This window comes from Miniopterus natalensis, chromosome 15 (assembly GCF_054644295.1).
Source record: "Miniopterus natalensis isolate mMinNat1 chromosome 15, mMinNat1.hap1, whole genome shotgun sequence".
Taxonomy (NCBI): domain Eukaryota; kingdom Metazoa; phylum Chordata; class Mammalia; order Chiroptera; family Miniopteridae; genus Miniopterus; species Miniopterus natalensis.
In genome coordinates, this window is record NC_142095.1 from 22,352,632 (window position 1) to 22,375,440 (window position 22,809).

General features: G+C 45.2%; 1 protein-coding gene across 1 annotated transcript in view; it reads left to right on the top strand.

Moving 5' to 3' along the window:
* NEK11 (NIMA related kinase 11) overlaps nt 1–22,809 on the top strand; it is a 132,059-nt gene that overhangs the window by 93,659 nt on the left and 15,591 nt on the right. Inside the window, exons 14-15 of the mRNA XM_087824618.1 lie at nt 895–955; nt 14,137–14,233. Coding sequence (XP_087680744.1) covers nt 895–955; nt 14,137–14,233 — 158 coding nt within the window. The remainder of the gene's footprint in view (nt 1–894; nt 956–14,136; nt 14,234–22,809) is intronic.

Genomic DNA, 22,809 nt, shown 5'->3' on the forward strand with positions numbered 1-22,809 from the left:
AGCCTCCTGGGTAGAGGAAATATATTTATTTCATATTAGAGACAATGTTTGTTATCAAACACAGCTCTGGGATTATCCCCTAACCCTCACGGGGGTGTCTGAGTCTGAGGGTTAGGTAAATAAGGAGTGCAATTCCTAGATGTATGACTCCTTGAAGACCATACATTTCAGGAGATCTGGTAGAGACACTCTCTAGGAATAAATATGCACTTGATTCCTGCTGTACTGAGGGGATTATAGATTGCATAGAACTGTTTTTTAAAATTCTAATAGCATTTACCATTTAATAAGTTAAATAAGTCATATTTGTTTATTATTGAAATTTAGAAAAGACACAAGCACACAAAAGATAAAATAAAAGGTCACCCATAATCCCACCTTGTAGTCAAAACCAGTGTTCACATTTTAGCCCGGCTGGCGTGGCTCAGGGGTTGAACGTCAACCTATGAACCAGGCGGTTCGATTCCCGGTCAGGGCACATGCCCGGGTTGCAGGCTTGATCCCCAGTAGGGGGCGGGAAGGAGTCAGCCGATTAATCACTCTCTCTCATGATGTTTCTATCCCTCTCCCTCTCTCTTCCTCTCCCTTCCTGTCTCTGAAATCAAGAAAAACATATTTAAAAAACAGAACAAAACAGTTAACATTTTAGTGTATGTTCTTCCCATCAGAAAGTGGGGGGAGGGAGATAGAAAGGGAGAGAGAGAGAGAAAGAGAAAGAGGAACAGAGGGAGGGAGGGAGAGATATTTTTCTTAAAAAAGGGGGGGATCATAATGTAAAATAATTTTGCAGCCAAATATTTTTGTGTTTTGTTTTGCCTAAATGTGCAAGAACATTTTCCATGTCATTAAGCATCCTTCTACTCTAAGGGCAATGACACTCTCTTGTCTTGACAGGGCAGTGATACTGAAGCGCTGGTCAGGTGTTTGGAACACGTCCTGGGAGGCACCTCTGTAGGTGAGTAGGTCTCTTCATTCCAAAACGTAGTGACACTTCCTGCTTCCAGTGGACCAGCCAAGGAATAGAAAGCTGAGAAGGACTTAGTCCAACCTCCTAATTTGCCAGCTGAGGAAACTGAGGCCAACAGAGGCTGAGTGTCTGGCCCATGGACTCGTGAATCTCAAAGAAGAATTATTATTATTACTGTTAATGACCCTCAGTCTCTAAGGATGAAATAACTGAAATTCAGTGACTTATTGTGACCCAGTGGTGGCCTGGCAGTGCTTAATGTCGGGTTTTACTGGTTTCGTTGAGGGGAAACCTGTCTACCTCACTCCTGTATAAATGGGGCCTTCGCTCAGGCTGAAAGGACCGTCACACTGAAGGTCAGGCAGTTATTGGAAGTGATTTGGTCTGAAAAACAGCTGAGATTTCTTGAGCGCCGTCAGTCTCCATGCATGAGATGGCTGTGCTCAAGAATAAAACCTTATTTCTCAGCTGCTTCTTTTTGAAATCCCCAAAGCCGCCTGCGATGATGTCTAGCACTGGATGATAAGCTGTCATTTAAAAAAAATTTAATTGTATGACCAAAAGCCATCCCTTCAAAGGGAATGACAGGCATAAAGATGAAGTTTTCAGGTGTGTGAGCATTTACCACTGTTTCATTAGGAGCTTTGTGCACAATTTATAGCCTTTTTCTAGCTTATTCCATATCTGTATGCGAAGCCTCAGTTATCACACAGCTACCTGGCTTTTCCTCCTGACTGGTACCTTGTGATCTGTCCAGTTGCACATCAGTAACACTTATTAGGCACATTTAACTCCCGAGAATGGACTCAAAGACGAAGAGGCTTTCCTTTGGCCAGGTCACTTTCCCTCGGACCTCAGTTAGACTGCATCAGTGATTTTCACACTGGGTTCCTTGGCACCTGGAGGAGCAGGAAAGGGCAAGTGAGCTGAGCTCAGGAGGACGGGACCCAGGCCTCCTGAGACATTGAACGGGTACTTAAAAACTTAAGAGAGATGAGTTGCAGATCCCGCTCCTTTACCAGCTTCAACCAAGATAGTTTCATTCTTACCTGTTTTATAAATTAAATTGCTGCATATAAGATTATGTCTTGAAAAAGATGGATTCGGGTGCAAAAAAATGTTAGCACTGGATTGGAGATATATCTAAATTTCCTTCTGGGCTGTATCATTTTATAAAAACGAGCATTAGCAACGTGGAATAAAAATACACATTTGTCTCTGCCCAGAACTCCACAAAGCGACACAAAAGGAGTGATATAAACCCACAGGAACAAAGGGGACAGGAGGGGAGGTGGGAGCAGGCCACGGCTGCTCATGAATTTGAGAAGCTAGAAAGCGGATGAATGAGTGGTGAGTGATTTAGAAAACAGAGGAAGGTGAAAGCTTGGAACCTAAGATGTGTGTGGGAAGGAAGAGAGGGGAGGCACGCTGGGGAAGCGCGCTTTTGAAATACCCGTCAGGGTGCCACTCACAGCAGGGCCCTCACTGCAGACTCCAGGCGCTTGTCTATTATAGAGAAGCCACAGAGAAATCCTCACCCAGTCGTATGGAGGAGATTGCTCAGGGAGCTAGTATCTGTTTTGCTGCAATGACATTTTGGGAAGATTTTCCAGCTATAATATAATACAGCTAATTAATTGCTGTGCTTGTTAATATATGTCAGAATGTTAATAGAATCCAGGGGAAAGTTTAAACTTCAGGGTGTCAGAGTATAAGCCTTGCACCTAAAAATGACACCTCTGGGAATCGGGCTGGGCTCCGCTCACATTCAGCATCAGCCTATGCACTGTGAGACCCCGAAAATGCTGTGTGCAGGGGTTTGACCCCCATCCCCAACCCCAGGTTTATTTTTATTTCTTTCTAAAGCAGGGACAGTGATATTTTTCCTTCTTATATCACTGGGAAGTGGAGAAGATGACTGAGCACTGTGTAGCTTCAACAGGTCCTGGATTAGAAGGTGCCCTTTTGAATTCCAAGTTCAGTGTAATAGTCTCCTCTATACCTCAAGGTCATTTTAAAGCCCTTAGATCTATGGTTCTCACACTCACGCTTTCGTCAGAATTACTCATAGGACTTTGAAAATGTGCATCTAGGGCCTGCCCAGGAAGTTGTATTTCTAACCATTTCCAAGTGCTGCTGATGTTCGGGGTCCACACCACACTTTGAGAACCATGGCTTCCAAGTCCTTAAGCCCTGAAATTCCTATTGTGCACACCCACCTCAATTTATAATTCAAACCAAACATTACTAAAGTATTAAATTTTTTAAAAAATATGTCTTTATTGATTTCAGAGAGAGGAAGAGAGAGGGAGAGAGACATAGAAACATCAATGATGAGAGTCATTGATCGGCTGCCTCCTGCACACCCCCTGCTGGGGATCGAGCCCGCAACCCGGGCAGGTGCCCTGACTGGGACTCGAACCGTGACCTCCTGGTTCATAGGTTGATGTTCAACCACTGAGCCACGCCAGCCGAGCAAATTTTTGTTCTTAAAATTACCGAAGACTTGCCTCTAAGCTAAAATGAGAATAGCTTCATTCTCGATGTTCTCTTTTTCCAGCCGGCATGTGCTGGGCTGCCCGGCACTGTCGACGACAGGTACTGAGCTTCCTTGGGCCTGACACTATTTTTTTGCTCATTCTCAGCGTGTGTGTTGGACATTTAGGGAGGCCTGTGGGCTCAGCACCGTGTGAGGAGCTGGATGTTGAGACCCTTTGGGAACATGGTTCCAGCCACCAGGGGAGTCCTGGGCAAACCTGTGAGATCTTTGTAGCAATACCACAGAGCACCCCCTAGGTGCTTCTTTCCCACATGGGGGATGTATTGTCCCAGATGGAGGCAACTGATTTCTGAGGCCCTAAATTCCTCCTGAAATTTCCCCTGGGGTACAAGAAACAAGGCCAGCCGTGAACAGAATCCCGAGTGATCCAGGTAGAACTGGGAGAGGAGAATTGAGAAGGAATTGAAAAGAGAATGGGAAAGGCCAGAAATGAGGGCATGGGGGACAGCCAAGCACCTAGGCAGTGGCCATCTCACCAAGGGCAGATACTTTAAAACATGTGTATCCTATCCCCGCCCCCTTCTTCCCCTACAAGTGTTTATAAAACACATATGATAAGCCAGATATTACAGAGTGACGAAGAAGACAAGGTCCCTGTCTTAACGACTCCCAGTTGAGTCCGGGAGGGCAGTAATTACAGCTCATTGTGATGAGGGCAACACCTCCTGTGAATGAGGTAAGTGGAGGAAAAGGGCCCACTATGGGGGTGCAGCCTGGGGAAGGCTTCACAGAGGAGGGGAAGATTTGTAATTTCCTGTATCTGGGAGGGCAGGATATGCTCTTACTCACTGCAGTGTTCTCAGAATCTAACACAGACCCTGGTACATAGTATTTTTTTAAATAATCATTTGATGAATGAATGAAAAGATGAACAGAGTTGCCAAGCGGTCAGGAGGGGGAAGTCTTCTCTAGAAACGATCAAGCAGCAGGAAAGCTCAGAGGTGTGAAATAGCTGATTATGTGCGTGGAACTATCAAGAAGCTTGGCGCTGCTGGAATATAAGGTGTTGGGAAGGAATAAGCAAACCTGGGTATATAGGGCCAAGGCCATGGGGAATCTTGCGGGCCAGGTTAAGGAACTTCATCTTTCTCCTCTCGATTAGGGTACCTGTACCACTGGTTTTTAAGCAGATCAGAAAAGATCCCCTTTAACAAACAATAAGAGGGATGCTTTGAAAGGAGTGACTTGAGATGGGGAGCTGGTTACGGGTTCTCATTACACAGACAATAGATAGTGTTTCTATGGCAACTGTTCAGGCCCATCACTACTCAGGAAGGACAGAAGATGACCTCTGTCTTCCCTTTCATCACACTTAGAAAGGAAAATTTTGTCAACTTATTGCTTAATAACCAGATTCTGAACCAAGGCAGCATATGAAGTTCAACTTTTTTGTTGTTGTTTGGGAAATTAGCTGCATTTCTAGAGAGAACTCATCAGCAGAATGTCACAAGTCCTTGGTGAACTACATTTATAAAAGTCTTGTTTTGTAAATCTAAACAGGATATTGTCACAGAATGAATTAGAATAAAACAGATACTACTTTGAAATCTCTCTGCCAATTAAGATTCCTTTGGTGTGCTGATATGTTTGATCGGTTTGGCTTTTTGAAAATTGTTACCCTTCGAGTCTTCCATTGAACTTTGGTAATAACTGTTTAATCTCTACTAAACAATGTGACTGATACAGACCAGAGAAGGCAACAGGGCTTCTGAATCCCTTAGAAACTCCCTTTGCTTAAGCTCTTCAAACTCTAAGCCGCTAAGTGTAGAGAAGCCTGACAGCCATTTAACCTTGCACTGCAGTGCTTTTCACCTTGAAAGAAAAGAGCGCCTCAAAATAATTACCACGATGTCCACATAGTGTTTTATCTTTGGTTACTGACACACTGAAACCACTACTTTAGGAGGTGAGGAGGGAGGTTTGGGATCATAAACCACTTGGCTCTTTTTGATGGGAATGCACAGTATTTGTTTGCCACTATCCCTTCTGTTTATGCATTAGAGAGATTTAATAGTGTCTATAAGTTCTTTAAAACCTAAAAGGATGCAACAGATTAGAATTAGTGCCAATTTACAGAGAACCTGCTATCTGTCTGTTTCCATGCCAGACCCATTCATGGCAGATATGTGGTGATGGGAAGGGAGTAGGGAAAAGGCTCTGTAATATAAGTAAATCCCTAAAACAATATTATTAATCATTCTTAGTATCAACTCTTAGCGAAGGACATTCTATATATTATAATTACCTAGAAAAAAAGTTCCAGTAATCAAGTTTACCTAATTAAGAGAGAATCTCAGCAATCATGCACTCATTTATTACTCACACATGATTTCATCAACGTTAATGTACTTTGCAGAGGAATGGCATTAGTTCACAGGGAGAGGTTAGGCCTGCATCCTGACACTAAAAGCTTCGATTTCAGAGAACAACCAAGACAGGGGCCTAAATAACTGTACAACAAGGGATCAGGGATTCAACAAATGGGGATATTGCTTTCAGTTTGGGGGACAGAAGTCATCAGGGAAGCCCGAAGGAGAAGGTCACGTCTGAGATCCTTCCTGATAGACGGATAAATGCGGCCACGAGGAGATGAGGGGAGGAGGCCCCGCAGCTGCAAGGGCCAAGATGAGGCGCACAGAGGGACCCCGCGGGACCCGCAGGCTTTGCTGGGCACGGAGAGCGCTTCCATTCGGTGCTATTCGCCTGCATCATCACACCTGTGAACATGGCATGAGCTATCTTGGTAGCTAATTTTTATTATTTTTCCTAAACAAATGAAGTCTTCTTTTCCTTGAAAAAGGTGTTTGCTAGGATCTTTACAGTTTGTTAAAAATGATGATGAAGTTACATATTCATTGCCATGAAAGGTGTTATAAAGTGTATAAACCATAGTTCACACACACACACACACACACACACACGTGCACGCACATTTGGAAATACCTAAGTGTCGGTGAGGTTCCCTGAGTGGCTTTCCTCTCTGTGTTTTCTAATCTGTCTGCAATGAACGTGGATGACTTATGTGATTCTTTTCTACCGAAAGAAGAGGGAGTACTGATGCACCTACCTAAGTATTTCAGTGGATCTTGAAGCCAGCCCAACCTGCGGTTACGGAAGAGCAGGTTTTGTTTCTAAAGCTAAGAATCTCCACGTTGGCAGTCTAGACTCAAACTCCCCTAACCCTGGCTTCTGTCTCTATGGGGTAACCACACCTGAAAATGTTAGGGTCTGGCTTTCACAAGCCTCTTCTTAACCTGTATACACATTTCATTGCTTATTAAACAAGATACTCCCTTTTTTTTTTTACTGATAGGTGCTATTCCTAGAAACTTTCTTCTGGTATATTCAAAAGGAAATGAGCATTTTCAAACCTGTAAACTCCTGTTGTTTTTAATCTTCCATACAATTTAGTTGAATATTTGTTGCATGAAATAACCATGTAGTAAAAATAGAAACTTGATTTTCTGCCTTCTGGTATTTATTATCCCCCCTGCCAGTAGTAAGTTTGTTTTCCTGAGATGCCCCACCTTCTTCCAACTAATATAATTTTGGTGGAGTCATTGGGGCGCTGTTTGTTTATTGAGAAGCTGTGCTGTGCAAAACATTGGGGTGTGTGCCATGTGGGGGAGGGAAGCAATGTCATAAATTTACCTTGGTTCTTTATCAACGGCAAAACACCTTTAAAGAGGTTGTTGCATTTAAGCTTTACTGGAGTCCCAAAAGTTTATTTTTTTATGCAGGTAAAAAAAGTGAGTCATAGAAGTTTTGTAACTTACCAAACATCAGAGACTCAAACCCTAGTCTTCTAAGCAACTCACACACTCGTCCTGATGTGCCCAGGTCCCTTCTGTCTGGAAGCTTCTGGAGGTGCTCCTTCCTGGGCCACCTGCTTCCCCTTCCCTCCTGTCTGCTTTCTTCTCCAGGCTGCTCATGTGGTTGGGCCACGGCTGGTGCTGCAGGGCTGACGCCCTCCTTAGGTGGTGGCTTGTGCCCTGGGCCCTTAGAAACAATTCTCTGAAAGACACAGGGATGTGGGAGTGGGGTAGGAATGGTTACATTTTTTTCACTTTTATTATCGCTTTTATCAAATACTCAGCTTGTTAAAGGCACCAAGACAACCACCTCCGTGTCCCCACACCCTCCAATCCCAGTTCCCATTTGTCAGGGCTTGGGTTCCTCAGGAAGCAGCCTCTGACAAGGAGCCGAGTGGACAGGACATCCATTCCCGAGGGCCCTCAGGATTGACCCCTGAGGACAGGAGAGGACAGAGCAGGATGAGGCAGGGGCACAGAGAGCCCGGATGCAGGCCTGAGGAGCCTTTCCCAGACCATGGGGAGCGCTGGGCTCATCAGAATTGTCCGTGAGTCATAGAAGTTTTGTAACTTACCAAGCTCACACCCTCTCCTGATGTGCCCAGGCCCCTTCCGTCTGGAAGCTTCTGGGGGTGCTGCTTCCTGGGCCCCCTGAGGAGCCTTCCTACTCTGCCACGATCAGCCGTTCAGTGTGGGCAGTATGAGGGGAGCGTGGTCTTGGGCAAGGCGGCTTTCTACAGCCGAGGCCGCAGCGGGAGGCTCACTGTCTCGGGCGCTCCCAGCAGCTGGGCAACAAGTCCTTCTTTGAAGGGAGATGTGGGCAGCGTCTCTCCATCCCTGGGGAGTTGGGGCATGACACAGACCAGAGTGCTTTGCAGATCCTTAGACAATTTTATTGACATCCTGAGGGCCACTGTCATCGCAGGAGAAGCTCAAGGAAAAATCTTCACACAAATGTAGTTCAGCCAAGCCTCCCAGCAGAGTGGAACAGCTTTCTCAATGCCTTGCTGGCCATGGCCCTTTTATAATAAGCCACAGGAGCCATCATCTGGAGAGGTGGTGAAATGAGATAGCAGATGTAATGTTCTCCCAAAATTTCAATCTTTGGAGGAGGGATTTTGCATGATGATCTCCTGATTTTTCAAAATCAGCACACGGAAGTTCTTATCTGGATGTGGTGCTTCTCGGAAGAGCACTCATGTGGGAGTCAGGAAACCACAGTTGTAGTCCAGACTCTGGCCCTCTCCTTATAGCTCTGTGACCTTGGGCGGTCGGTCATACAGCCTCTCTTGGCCTCACTTCCCCTATCCATAAGGTGATGTCACTTGGCTTAAAGGTCTGTGGGCACCTCCAGCTCAGAATCATGATTCTCGATCACGTAGGTGAGGTTTGGTAAACCACAGTCCATAGGCCACATCGGCTCACTACCTGTTTTCATCAATAACATTTTACCGCAACACAGTCATACTCATTCACTTATCTATTGTCTATGGCAGAGTTGAGTGGTTGCAACAGAGATTGTTTGGCCTGCAAAGCCTAAAATATTTACTACTTGGCACTTTACAGGAAAAGTTTGCCAACCCCTAGGCCAACCTTCGATCACATACTTTTCTAAAGAGTAGGAGAACATGGGCCATGGAACATGCCTTTGCAATAATTTGGGCAAAGAGGGGTGCCTTCAAATCATAGTTATTTCCTGAGCATTTCTCAGGCAACTGAGAGAAAGAGGGGGGTTAAAAGGAGTTTAGGTGTGAAGCCTTCTGTTTGTGCTGTGCACCAAGGGCAGTACCTGTGAAGATTCCTGACTAAGCAGTGTCCCAGGTGCTTAAGTGAGATCTCGCTTGCCAAAATATCCATCCCCGCAGCCCTGCATCAGCTCTTTATTACCCACATGGCAGGATGCTTACTTAGCAGGGAGGGCAAATGCAGGTTTTTATTATCAAGGTCGTTTGTTCAGCAGCTGAAGTGAATAAAGGGAAATTTTGGAAGAAATGAGAGAGCCCCTGTCTGCTGGTGAAATGTCAGAGTCATCAAGCTGTCACTCCTTCAGGGAAAACAGCTCTGCGGTGCGAGGCCGTAGGAGTAGGAAGGATCCTGACAGCGTTGCTGTTATGAGCTGTGCTCTGTGTTCTTTAGAAACACCACTTCTAGCTGCTTAATGTCTTTTCATATCATTTTGTTTTCATCTCATTGTCAAAACGTCCCCATGGGGTAGTGTCACGTATTATAATCCTCATCGTCCTAAAATTCACAGGTGGGGAAAGAGAGCTCAGGATGATTTTGCCTGATGTTCTATGATGCCTGGAGCATTTCTTGCTGGTCCCGGCCATTTGCTTCCTAACATGTGGTCCCTTGGATTGCTCTTTATCTTTGTCAGTGTAAGTGTTGCCTTCCCAAGAGAATCTTATCCCCCTGGAGGTCCAGGGACGTGTCTTATGCCAGATTACAGAACGGTTGAAATGAGAGAAGGCCTTCCATCTAATGAAACCACTTAAATGTAAAATGAGGAAACTGAGGCCCAGGTAGGTGACCTGAGGGGCATGCAGCTGCGGAGAGTAGAAGCGGAGCCGTGACTGTGGTTCCCTAACTTTAAGGCCAGTGCTTTTCCCCAGACCCTCGTATGCCCCGTTGCATGCCCCGTACCTAGCACCGTGTCTCAGGTCTGTGTACTCGGTAGTGCTCCAGGTGACCATCTAGAGAGAGGGCCTGTCTACCCCGATCAGTCACAAGCTCTTTATGGGTTAAGGACCACAGCCACCACTTACATTACCTTTGATTTTAACTCCCGTCTTTTGAACATCTGAAATATATGCCTTACCTTGAGAAACTAGAAAAAAGATGCGCAAAGTAAACCCAGAGCAAGCAGAAGGGAGGAAATAATAAAGTCCAGAGTGGAAGCCAATTAAGTAACAATAGAGGACATCAATGAGACCAAAAATCGGTTCTTTGAAAAGATCAACAAAGCTGATCCATCTTTAGCCACGCTGACCAACAAGAAAGAAGACTCAATACATCCGGCGTGAAGGGCAGACATTACTATCAACCTTAGAGAAATGAAAAGGATTGCGAGGGCATAGCAAGAACAACAGTATGCCAGCAAGTTCGATAACTGAGATTAGATGGACACAATTCTAGAAAGACTCAAGGATGGAAGCTACAGAAGAAAGAGAAATTTAAATAGTAGATCGAAATAGTAATTTAAAAACTGCCAGCAAAAAACAAAACAAAAACCCAAGCCCAAGTTGCTTCACAAGTGAATTCAACCAAATATTCAAAGAAGAATTAATACTAGTCATTTACAGACTCTTCCAGAAGGCGGAACAGGGGAGAACACTACCACACTCATTCTACGAGGCCATTCTTTGATACCGTAATCAGACAAAGACGTCACAAGAAAAATAACAAAAGTACAGACCAATGTCCATTTTGCATATGATTATATGTGCAAAGATCCTCAGCAAGCTGGTAAACCAAATCCAGCAACATGACCAAATGGGATTTATTCCAGGAATGCAAGGGTGGTTGGGCGTCAGAAAATCAATTAGTGTGGCACGCCATATGAATAGAATTAGGGACAAAAACCAGATGACATCTCAATTGTTGCAGAAAAAACATTTGACAAAACCTAACACCCTTTATGGACAAAAACATTCAACAAACTAGGAATAGAAAAGAACTTCCTAAACCCGATAAAGGGCATCTTTGAAAATATCTACAGCTAATTCATACTTAGTGGTGTAAGACTGAATGTTTTTCCCTCGGATTAGGAACGTGACAAAGATGTCTTCTCTCACCACTCCTGTTTAGCACGGCTGCCCTCGATTCCCGTGGGCTCTGGGCACAGCTGGGAGACCGTCTGGGTTAGGTGGGGCCCTTGGGCCCGTGAGGGTCTGTCCCTGGGGGAAAATGACATTAAATGCCCAATAAAAACTCCATGGCAGGTCCAGAGAGAGATGAAGAAGAAAGAATGAGCTTTTCTCTTGCTTTTTGAACAAGGGGCCCTGCATTGTCATGTAGCTCTGGGCCCCACGAGTTACGTAGGTGGCCTGTCTAGAGTCTTGCCACTTAAAATGTCCCAGGACCAGCAGCATTGGCATCACCTGTGAGCTTATTAGAAATACAGACTCTCGGGTCCCACCCACACCCACTGTATCAGAACCTGCATTTTAAAAGTTCCCTGGGCTGGCAGGTCCAAGGTGGCGGCATGGGCCGACTCCCTGGGTGGTTCGTATCACATTGAAGTCTGAGAAACCATGGTCTTGAACACACTCGGGCTTCAGTGACCTGAGAGTGAAGCCTGTGATTCTCGCCCCTGTTTGTATCATGATTGCTAAATGTGCTGTCCATTTTCTACACATAAACACAACTGCTACTCATGTGGGAAGGTGGGATGGAGAGGGAAAAAGGTGTGGCCGTGAGAAATACTGAAAACAAATTGCTCTGTGCACCAAGCTTTGCCAGTCCTATTACTAGAAATTCTATTTGCCCTGTTCTCCACTTTTGGGCTCAAGGTTTAGCATCTTTCCCAGCAATACTGAGGGTCTTACTGAGGGGAACAGTGGCCAAACGAAAATCAGCCGCAGCTCCTGGAAATTGCTTTGGCCTTTATTTGCATAAGCCTTCAGGACCTGCTGGCTCTCTCTGGGAGAGACGGGAAGGCAGCACCTTCCTTTCAGTCCTGGCAGAGCTGATTTCGAGCTTGCATGTTGCTTGGCACCGTGTGGTTGGTTGTTGTTCTAATAACGTCTCAGGTTCCAGGAAAGATGATTATAAAAAGCAACCAACATAAACATGAGCTGGACCCCATACCTCCTCCCTCCCCCGCTCACAGGGCCTTCCCTGAAGAGAAGCTGGTGTCCCCACCAAAGCCCTGGGCGGGGAAATGCTGAAGCTGCGTCTGATGACAGCGATGCTAGGGCAGGTTTCCTCTCAGGGCGTGGAAGGGCCACCTCTAGGAGTGACAGGAATCAGGCGTTGGTACTGCTGTGTTAACGTGAGGGCGAAGCTGGTGATGCACCAGGAAGGAGGGCTTGTTCATTTAACTAACTGCAACGTGCCCTCTACCTGTTGATCCAGTGATTCCGCATCTAAGGATCTAGGCTGAGAAAAGATCAGAGATTCCGACAAAGAGCTTGGGGAGAATGGTATTCACCCCAGTGATATCTATGAAAGCAAGAAGTTCAGAGTGGGATTGGAATTTGCATTTAATTTGTTAAATTTTAAATAATCTAAGAAATATAAGTATAAATTCACAAATTTATATTAAATATATAAACAGTAATTTATAATTTATTTAAATTTTTATTTTAAAATAAAAGAAAAATTATTAAAATAAATTTATCATTTATTTATAAATTTAAACATAAATTTAAGAAAATGAGCAGTATGTAGAGTTGTCTCTTGGTCAGAGAGCACTGGTGTGCACTGGGCACTTATTACAGCAGGGAATTAGATAGAACTGGTTCTGCCCTCTGGAGCTTACAGCCTGGTGGAAGAAAGAGAAAAATCAATAGTAATTGCATCATTACAGGGTGAATAGCACTGTTGTTGGTGCTATGCGAGTACAAGGGAGGACCAACTACCCCAGCCCTGGGGAATCAAGGAGGACTTCCTGAAAGAAGTTACATCCAATAATTATATTGTATTGCGTTACAGTGTACTTTACTGTATTTTCTTGCATGGCATCAGATGATTGATTGATAGATGATAGATAGATAGATGATAGATAGATAGATAGATAGATAGATAGATAGATAGATAGATAGATAGATTGATTTACTAAATGTAACGTGGAGTTTGGCTCTCACACTTCCTCATGTGGTCCCTAAATCAAACAGTCATGTGTTATATGAGATCTGTTGGGAAAAGAGTGGGAATTTCCAAGCTTGATTCCCTTCTCTGATGTAACAATGACATGGATACAATTTATAAATGAATATTAGGGTGTTAAAATTTTTTCCTAATGAGGCACCTTGTGGGAGATCTAAGGAGCTCACAGGAGGACTCTGCCCCAGCTCCAGCGAGCACCCATGGACAGACTCAGCTCTGGATTACCCTCAGCCCCGGATCAGGGGCCAGCTTTTGCTTCTCAATGGAAAGTAGTGTTGTTTCAGTCGGTGGACTGTTTCTTTCCCTTCATTTCCAACATGTTTTGTACAAGCCTCCAGGGCATCTCTGTAAAAGCCGTGGCTCACTCAGCAGCTTTCGTAACACCGCAGCTTTCGTTGACAAGTCTTTTCCTTCTGAACCCAACCTTGGCCTTCTGCTCCATGCTGCTGAAGTTCAAGGCTGCAGATGACCTCCTGGTCAGCATCTAGTTTTCCACTGCAGAAAAGCTAATGCTCAGGTGTGGGGTTAAGGTAAAGGGAAAACTAAGTTTATTAGCAAAAATCCCTGTCATCAGAAGCAAATATCCACTGCTGAATATTCTGCAAATATTCTGCTGAAAGAAACTGGCCAAAGGCTCCCCAAGAATGATTGCTTCTCCATGCACTCATTTCTCCCTGAGTTTTCCAGTATAAAAAGCCAATCTTTTAAACAACTGTGCTCTGTTTAAATAACGCTTTTTGAGAGCAGCTTGGTCCTGAAATTCCTCATGCATATTAAAAGTGTAAATAATCTTGTCATTTGGAATAAATCTCCTTAACACGCACGGCATCGCTGAGTTCCTCTCTAATTAATGTGATATTACCTTGTGGCAAAGGTGGATTGGCTGCTGTTTTCTGATTGCCCTTGATGTTGCCTTGAAGATGCTGGAGTGCTGGCGAAGTCAATAAAGGCTGTGCATTGATTTTCAGATACAAGGACGGTCACCGGTGCAGTTCCAGACATGTCGCCAGAACCAACAATTTTCAACAGTGCGATGGCCAGGACCAAGATGCAACGCGCGAGGGGGTGAGTAGCATGCGGCCTGAGCCCTAGGACAGGGCGGTGTTAGGACAGACTGGCAGTGTCACCGCGTCACCCGATGCTTCTCCAGCAGCTGTTTTCCTGCACGCAACAGTGCATAGGCCTGAATTCAAAGGCCTGAATTCAAAGGCCTGAATCTGCAGCAGAATTCACATGTTGAAATCCTAGCACCCAAAGGTGCTGTGCTGGTAAGTGAGGCCTCTGGGAGGTGCTTAAACCATGAGAGCAGAGCCCTCAAGCTCAGTATGAGTGCCGGGTAAGAGTCCCCGCAGCGTTCCCGTGTCCCGGTCACCACGGGAGGACACGGTGAGAAGGCAGCGGCTACGAACCAGAAGGAGGGCCTTCGTTAGAAGGGGATCCTACTGGCACCTTAATCTTGGACTTCCCAGTCTCCAGAAATGCGAATTATAAATTTCTATTTATAAGCTGCGCAGCCTCTGGTGCGTGGTTATGTCAGCCCCAAGCAGACTGAGACAGCACCTGGTGCAGGCTTCTTGGCAGAGAAGAGACAGCCGGTCTCCGAGCCTGACTTCTCTTGTACAGCTCGGGTTCCTGGCCAGGGGTTGCTAAATCCCCTCTGTAAAGGGCTAGACGGCAAATCTTCGGCTCTGTGGACCGTATGGTTTTTGTCACAGCTACTCGACTCTGCTGTTGTAACACAAGAGCAGCCGTAGACAGTAAGTGAATGAGCAGGGCTGTGCTTCAATAAAGCATTACTTTCAGACTGAAATTTGAATTTCATATAGCTTTCAGGTATCACAAAATATTATTCTCCTTTTGATTCTGCCCCATGCATTTAAAAATAATATATGGTGAAGGAAGGAGACTTGACTTTGGGTGGTGAACACACAATGCAATATACAGATGATGTATTATAGAATTGTACACTTGAAACCTATATAATGTTATTAACCAATGTCATTCCAATAAATTTAATAAAATTTTAAAAATAGTTAAATAAATAAATAATATAAAAATGATTCTTAGCTCGTAAGACATACAGATACAGGTGGCCGGCCAGATTTGGCCTGTGGGCTGTATTGCCTATGGAGCCCTCCTACAGATGTTCCAACTCAGAAACTTGTCCCTAAAATCTGCTTCCTGTATAGGGAAGTTTGGCAAAAATTATTTTTCAGTCCATTTGCATTTATATTGTTCTTGCAGCACATCATCCTCTAAGTTAATGTTTGAAAAAAATGGAGAAAAAGTGCTGAAAATTATTTTCAAACCTAAAGCTGGGAGTGTAGAGAGATGCTTATTGTTTTCAAGTCCCGCCTATACCTGAGTGGCCACATAGTAACACAGCTGCCATGGCAACCAGGGGTTCCCAGGAACGGGAGGTGAGGGAGTTTGGACCAAACTTTCCCACCTCCACCTACCTCCACTTCTCCTTGCTAGACGATTATGGAGGAGGCTTTGCTAATCTCCCAGTCGATAATCTTCAAAGAAAAGCAACTCACTTATTTCACCCTTAAAATTTAATAATATGTCAGATTTTTTATATAACAACTTCATTATTTTGCTAAGTGCACAGCATCCCATTTCCTAGCATATTATGAAACGTTTTAAATAATTAAAATGAAACTAGTTTTGCCAAAACAAATGACCGAGACATATTCCGGGGGTTCTGTTCCTGCTGTGTTGTTTTCCCTGCCTGGCTGGACTGACCAAGCATTGCCCAGCTCTTGCTCTCGTGTGGATCGGGGCAGTGTGGGCGACTCCCCCACGGATGGTATGGCTCTTTTGATAGAATCGCCCTTATATTCCATCACAAAGCTCTGTACCCTCCCAGAAGAGAATTTTCACTTGTTCTTTGACCCCTCCCCTAGGATGTCCATGAAGCTTTAAACTCAAGCTGTCCAAAACTGAACCCCCGATTTTCCTACCAAACCTGCTCCCCCTACAGCCATCTTTACATAAGAATGGTGGGACCTAGGTAGGAGCCAACCTTCCAGCCCAGTCCCCGGTGCCCCTAAGGCTTCATCATGTCCTACTGAGAGGAAACGAAGCTCGGTGAGGAAGGTGAGGAGCAATGCATGTGATCAGGCTGCCATGTTTCTTCAAGTTCCCGCCCCTGGGAGACCCTGGGGCTGAGCGGTATTAATATATGCGTGTCAGGCATAGAGGAGATCCCAGCATGGTGGTCAAGAGGGAGATGTGGGGTGGGGGACACTGACTGCTGGGATTGACACCCCTGCTTATAGTCAGTCACTCGCGTGTATCCTTGGACAAATTATCCAGCCTCCTTTGCCTGAGATTCATCATCTGTAAAGTGGGGCTAATAATGTTTCCCACCTCATGGGGCTGTTGTGAGGGTTACTTGAAATCATGAATGTATGAAATGCACGTAGGATAGTTCATGGCACATAGTAAGTGCTCAATACATGTTAACAACTTATAATAGGCTCTCAATGCACATGTGGTTACTTCCTCTTGGAAAGCCCCCAAGCCAAGTATCTGAAGGTGCTGGCGTGTACTAGTCTGTTAAGTGATGTGTTATTCCTGAAGGCATCTGCGGGCGAAGAAGGCATCTGTGAAAATATTTATAAGCTGTTTTTTTTCAGTATGCAAAGAAGGAGTGCCAATTCTCTGGGAAATTTTCATAAAGTCATTGAATATAAAAGCCAGCCATTTCCCATCCTTCAACACTTGGCTTCCTGTCCTGGCCACTTCTTACTGCTGCTGGGAAATCACTCCACAAGTGCAGCACCCCTGCTGGAGCTCAGGCAGCTCGCCACTCTCCGCAGTCGTTAGGTGGCGCCACTCAGAGTCATGGAATGTCAGCAGAATCACCAGAAATCAGCACCGACTTCCTTTCTGGCTGAGTCATTTCCATGGACTTTGGAAGAGAAGTTGCTGTTCATGGATGGATGGATGGATGGATGGATGGATGGATGGATGGATGGATGGATGGATGGATGGGTGGATGGGTGGATGGATGGAAGGATGGATGGATGGATGGATGGATGGATGGATGGATGGATGGATGGATGGTGGATGGGTGGGTGGATGGATGAATGGATGGATGGAAGGAAGGATGGATGGATGGATGGATGGATGGATGGATGGATGGATGGGTGGGTGGATGGATGGATGGATGGATGGATGGATGGTGGATGGATGGGCCTTTGTGGCTTTATGGGCCTCCTGAAGACTCTACCCTCAGGGCAGGGGTTTCTGTTGTAAAGAGTTTTGTTTACCCCCTTGAGCTGGAGTTGATTCCAGGCCTGGCTTCAGGCTTCCACTGGAGGCCAAAGAGGTGAACTGTGGAATGACGGCTGCTCAGCTTTCAACTCTGAGGGCAGTGACACACTGTTGCCAAGGGGCCAATCCTTTAATTTGCACAGGCCAACATAATGTATCCTGTCATGAGGGTTTGTTCAATCTGAATGAACAATTCTCGGTCTTACATATCTAGTGATCTCTCTAGTGTCCTTGGCCTTGCTAGTTAAAGTGTGGTCCACAGACCAGCAGCATTGATATCACCTGGAAGCTTGTGAGAAATGCAGAATCTCTGGTCTCACCTCTCCTGCATCAGAATCTGTAGTTGAATGAACTTTCTGGAGATTCATGCTCACATTATAGTTTGAGAAGCACTGGCTCAAGAGGACTTTCACCCTGGGAGGAGTTTGTTACCAGAGTATGAATTGGGGTCAATCTTTTTTTTAAATAATTAAATTTATTGAGGCAATCTTTTTTTTTTTTTTTTTTTTAATTTTATGGCTCATCCTTTCATTTTCTAAATATATTCAAATAAAATATACATATTCAAATAAATGCACCTTCCCTGTCACTTCTTAAGAAATTGGTAGCATATTATATAAACTTTTGTCAGCTTCACTTAGCAACATATCCTAACTATTATTTAGTAATATCTGGCAATATATTTCATTGTTCTCTTATAGCTTTCAAGTTCTCCTTTGTGTGGATGTACTCTTGTTTATTAAACCCGTTCCCTAGGTGGACATGTGGGTTTTTCTAGTCTTTAGCTATTACGGATAGGACTATAATGAACAGCATCCAGTGCTTTTGTTTTGTTGCTAGTTTATCTTTAAAATAGATTTCTAGACTTGGGATTGCTTGATCCAGGGATAAATGCACTTAAGTGTTTCCAAATGCCATTTTGCAGTCTTACCAGCAATATATGAGAGTGCCTTTTCTCTAGTTTCCCACAGAGTTTATTTCAAACTTTTGCTTTTTATGCTTTATATTATCTTTATCTGTCTGTCTATCTATCTGTCTCTTTTGCACTGGAGGGTTATTTTACTTGCTTTTGGTATATTTTTTTGAATTTAGGAAGCTGTATTTTCATCTCTCTCAGCAAACAAACTTGAGAGTCAAGTACACAAAATGTAACAAAGCCTAGAATTTCTGAGGAAGGGAAGAAGCCACTTTTGGCCTCAGGGTTCAGCTGAGATTTCCAACACGGTTAACCAGAAACACTGTTTATTGGGAGTCAAATGATGTTGCTTGCACAGGCTAATAAAAAGTGATACTTTCTTTTGCATTTAGCCAGTGATTTTTGTGTGAATTATCTTAACGAGGTGAAGGGATATATGGTGCTTAAAGTATCTAACATTTAGGAGGAATCCCCTTTCCAAGAGCTGCTCACTTACTTGGTGGCATCGATTAGTGGTTAATTACTAAAGACTGGGCTCGGTGTGGTGAGGTGCAGCGTCATGCCCAGTGGGCACCACTGCTCCTGTAGGTGGGCTTGTGACAGGTAGTCTTGCTGAGGAAAACCGAATGAAGGTGGTTCTCATGGAGCTGGCCGGTGCTCTGGAGTGTTTTGTGGGCTGCACTCACGACTTCCCTGTGCGAGCGAGCCCCACAGTACGTGCCCTTCTGATGCTCAAACTGGCTTGTGTATTTGTGTCATGATACCCATTGAGGCCAGATGGCACCAGATCTCGTGTCAGCTGCTGTTGCTCCAGAGATTTCCGAGTGGGGCAGGGCCGCGGAGGGTTTGCTGGCAGTTTCATTGTTGGCCTCCCATGTCAGCTGTTTGGAAAGGTCTTGCCAAGGTCGGAGCACAGCCCTGTGGAGTGCTGTGATGTGGGCAGAAGTCAACTACATAGAGGCTGCGGAAGGCACAAGGAGGTTCTGTAAGTAACACTGAGGTCAAATGTAGTGGTTGGTTCAGTCTCAGATAGATGGCTCACAAGTTCCTGAATTTTTTTCCACTTTCAATCACAGGAAGGTCAAATTGGAAATGAGAAGCCCATGACCTTTATTGACCTCTCATTAACCTGATGTGTAGCTCTTGGCATAGTAGCAATCACTCGTAAAAAAATAAAATGACTGTGGAGCATTAAGCTGTGGCTGAAAATGTTTCCAAGGTGGAGTGGCACGAGCTTCATTATAGTATCCGCTCAGGTTCTGAACTGGACGAAATCCAGAGCAATGTTTGTGGAGGGAAGCCTGCTCTCCATGCACACCTCCTCTGTGCCAGGAGCGTGCGAAACCAGACGCCCGCTGTCACATGCAGCGCGCCACATGCCTGTGAGGTGGACAAGACTCTCCATTCCATAAGTAAAGAGGCTCGCCTGGCTGGTGCGGCCCAGCAGTTGAGCATCCACCTAGGATCCAGGAGATCGCTGTCCGATCCCTGGTCAGGGCACATGCCTGAGTTGCGGGCTCAATCCCCAGTAGGGGGCGTGCAGGAGGCAGTTGATTGATGATGTTTCTCTCTCATCCATGCTTCTATCTCTCTGTCCCTCCCCGCCCTAAAAATCAATAAAAACATATTTTTTTAAAAAGCACATGCCAACCCACTGTGATGCAAAAAGGCAAAGTAAAACACCCAAGGCCAAAGCCAGCACCCAGGCTTGATGGGCTGCTGTCAAATCTCATGGCCCTTTGCGTGCTTCTCTGAGTGGCTGGGTATTTGATATCTGAATTTTGACAGTATCTCATTCTCTGAGCCAGGCTTCTCTTTTGTCAAATATATTTAATACAAGTAACTTGCTATTTCAGGATTTCCAGTGCTGTGTGAATAAAGCTCCTTCTGTCTCACTGATGAAATAACCCTACAGTGGGGAAACAGATGAAGTGGTGGCTCTTTCTCCTCTGCTTTCTAATCTCATTGCAAAGGTGTTAGCTGTGCCTCCAACATCCTGTTTCTTTAATGAAAGATCTGTGTCAGGCAGCGCTTCCGAAGGAGCTGCTGATTGAAACCTGCATTTCAATTTCAAAACAACAACAAAAGCTTGTACGGAAGAAAAGCCTGGTGACCAGGGAACAGGGGCTCCCGCCCAAAGAGCAGTGGTTCTAAATCTACACAGAATCTTTACGAGATCCTTTAAAGAGCCAGTTAGATTTTTTACCTGGCTGTCTCAAGGTGTGCAGTCAACTAATTGTGCTTTCCTTGTGAGTCTGTTAGGTGTGAGGGGGTGAGTGTTGTGAGACTGGTAACAATGCAGGCACCTTACACCCCAGCTATGGAGGTTGGACACCTCAAGTGTGATTCACAAGGTTGGAGTGGATGCCAGGTGCCCCCCGAGTGGAGCCAATGCCCAGAAGTTCAGAGGGGGAGCCTGTCTCTTCCAAAGGGATGGACAGGCCCACACGTGGCTAGGATGATGCCTCCTTCATCAAGTGGACCTGTTGTCTGTTTCTCTGGCCCAGGAATAATCTAACCCCTTTCTGTGGAGGTGATGCTCAGCCTCATAACTTCACCTACATGTCAGCTGGCGTGGCTCTGCCCTTCCAGGTCGAGGCAACTTTGGCTCAAGTCCTAAGTCCATGTCCTGTTGTAGTTGACAGCCCTTCCCAAGACATCTGCCAGCCCTGGGTATTGTGAATATCTCATCCTCTGCCTCTCTTGTCTCCATTCTGCACTATATTGGTCTAGACTGAAAATCTAACTTCTTTATGCATTTTCCCTAATACTCCTACTCACCCAAATCACCCATGAGTGCACTAGGCTTTTTGGTTTTTGAACATTTGGAAGTTGGTGATAAAGGCTTCATGGCAACAAAGACTTAAGCAACTTCAAACTAATCATTAGGCACCCCTGTTCTTAAATAATGCTCATTAGTCACCTGTTGCAGGTAGACTCATTGCAAAGAAGGCTGAGATGATTTTCCTACAGTTCCCTGCAAAATGTGGGGAGTCCATACATGTGGGGGGAGGGCAGGAAGCAGGACTGGGCAGAGGGAGAAGCTGGGCTGTGGCATCATCTCAGCAAATCCCCCTCAACTGCGCAGGTTACTCTGAAGCTGGGATGGTCCTGCAAGGTTGTCCCGAGTGGGCTTGAGGGGCTGAGCTTAGAGCCCCGTGTCCCCCAGCACTGGCTACAGGAACGCAGGAAGGGGTGTGAGTCCTGGTGAGAGGGCCATTCCCGAGGGCTGCAGGCTGAGGGCTGTCTGATAGGGACACCCAGCAGCTGGGGAATGAGACTTCAGTCTTGAAAGGGGGATCCTGAGGTGCAGCCCAAGGTCCACTATACCCCCCAGGAGTCTTCTTCTCCAGCTTCATCCCAGTTTTTCTGGCATCTCTCTCTTTCTCCCCTTTTTTAGGAGCAAAATAAAATGCTACTTTGGGGCATCTTAGCAATTCTCCCACTTCTTGGCCTTTTTCTCACATCTGTGCCCTCAGGATCTCACCTTTCCCCAAATCTTCTCTACGTGTTTTTTCTAAATACGTGTGTGTGTGTGTGTGTGTCTGTGTGTGTGTGTGTGTACCAGCTGAACCTTAACACATTTATGCTCTATTTTCATTTGTTCCACTTCAGGAGCAATGGGGGACACCAGAGGTAAACTGCTGAGATGAGCAGAAGGTGGATTTTAGAATCTGAACTGTGTGGGTTTGCAGCTTGCGTTTCTTCCTCTGCGGTCTAAGACAGGTCCCTCTGCTCCCCCAGTCCCAGTTCCTTCACCTGGAAAATGGAGGAATAATCCGCATAAGTGTTAAATAGCGTTCTAGGTAGTAGTAAGTGGGGACCCAGTAAACGCTAGATGCCTCCCTTCTCACATCTCCTTCTTGACCCTCTCAACGGCCATCCTACAGCCCTGACTTTACGAGTTGGTGACCAAGCGACCATGAAAATGCTTGTTATGTCAATTGATCTTCTACACAAATTCGAAATCTTGCTGTCAAGCAAGTGACCCAAAGAGGGCCCTTTAGCTACTGTCAACTGCAAACAGCAGTCCAGGGTTGGGGAGTGGGGGCCATGGGACGCAAGCTCGAGGCCTTCTTGGGCAATATTTATGTCCATAGTGCCCAGGTTTCTTCAGTCTTTGCGGTGGCTCCTGCTTAGTCTTCCTGTACATTTTTTTCTCTTTTGAGCCATAAATAAAATATGGCATATGTCTTTGATTTCCATTAAGATCATGCCTGATTTGTAGTAAACATGTAGTTTTCCCAGCTGGGGGCAATAGGTTTTATTTGGAAACAATTAAGCATGTTTATGATAAAATTATAATAATGAACACAGCTGTTCCTGTATTATTTTGAAATATCTGCAATCTGTTCAGGGCTGAGAACACCGCCAGGTACCGCAGGTTCCGCAGGACGTCTTCTGTTTATTGCCGTATTCGTTGAGTTTCGACTCTAATAGC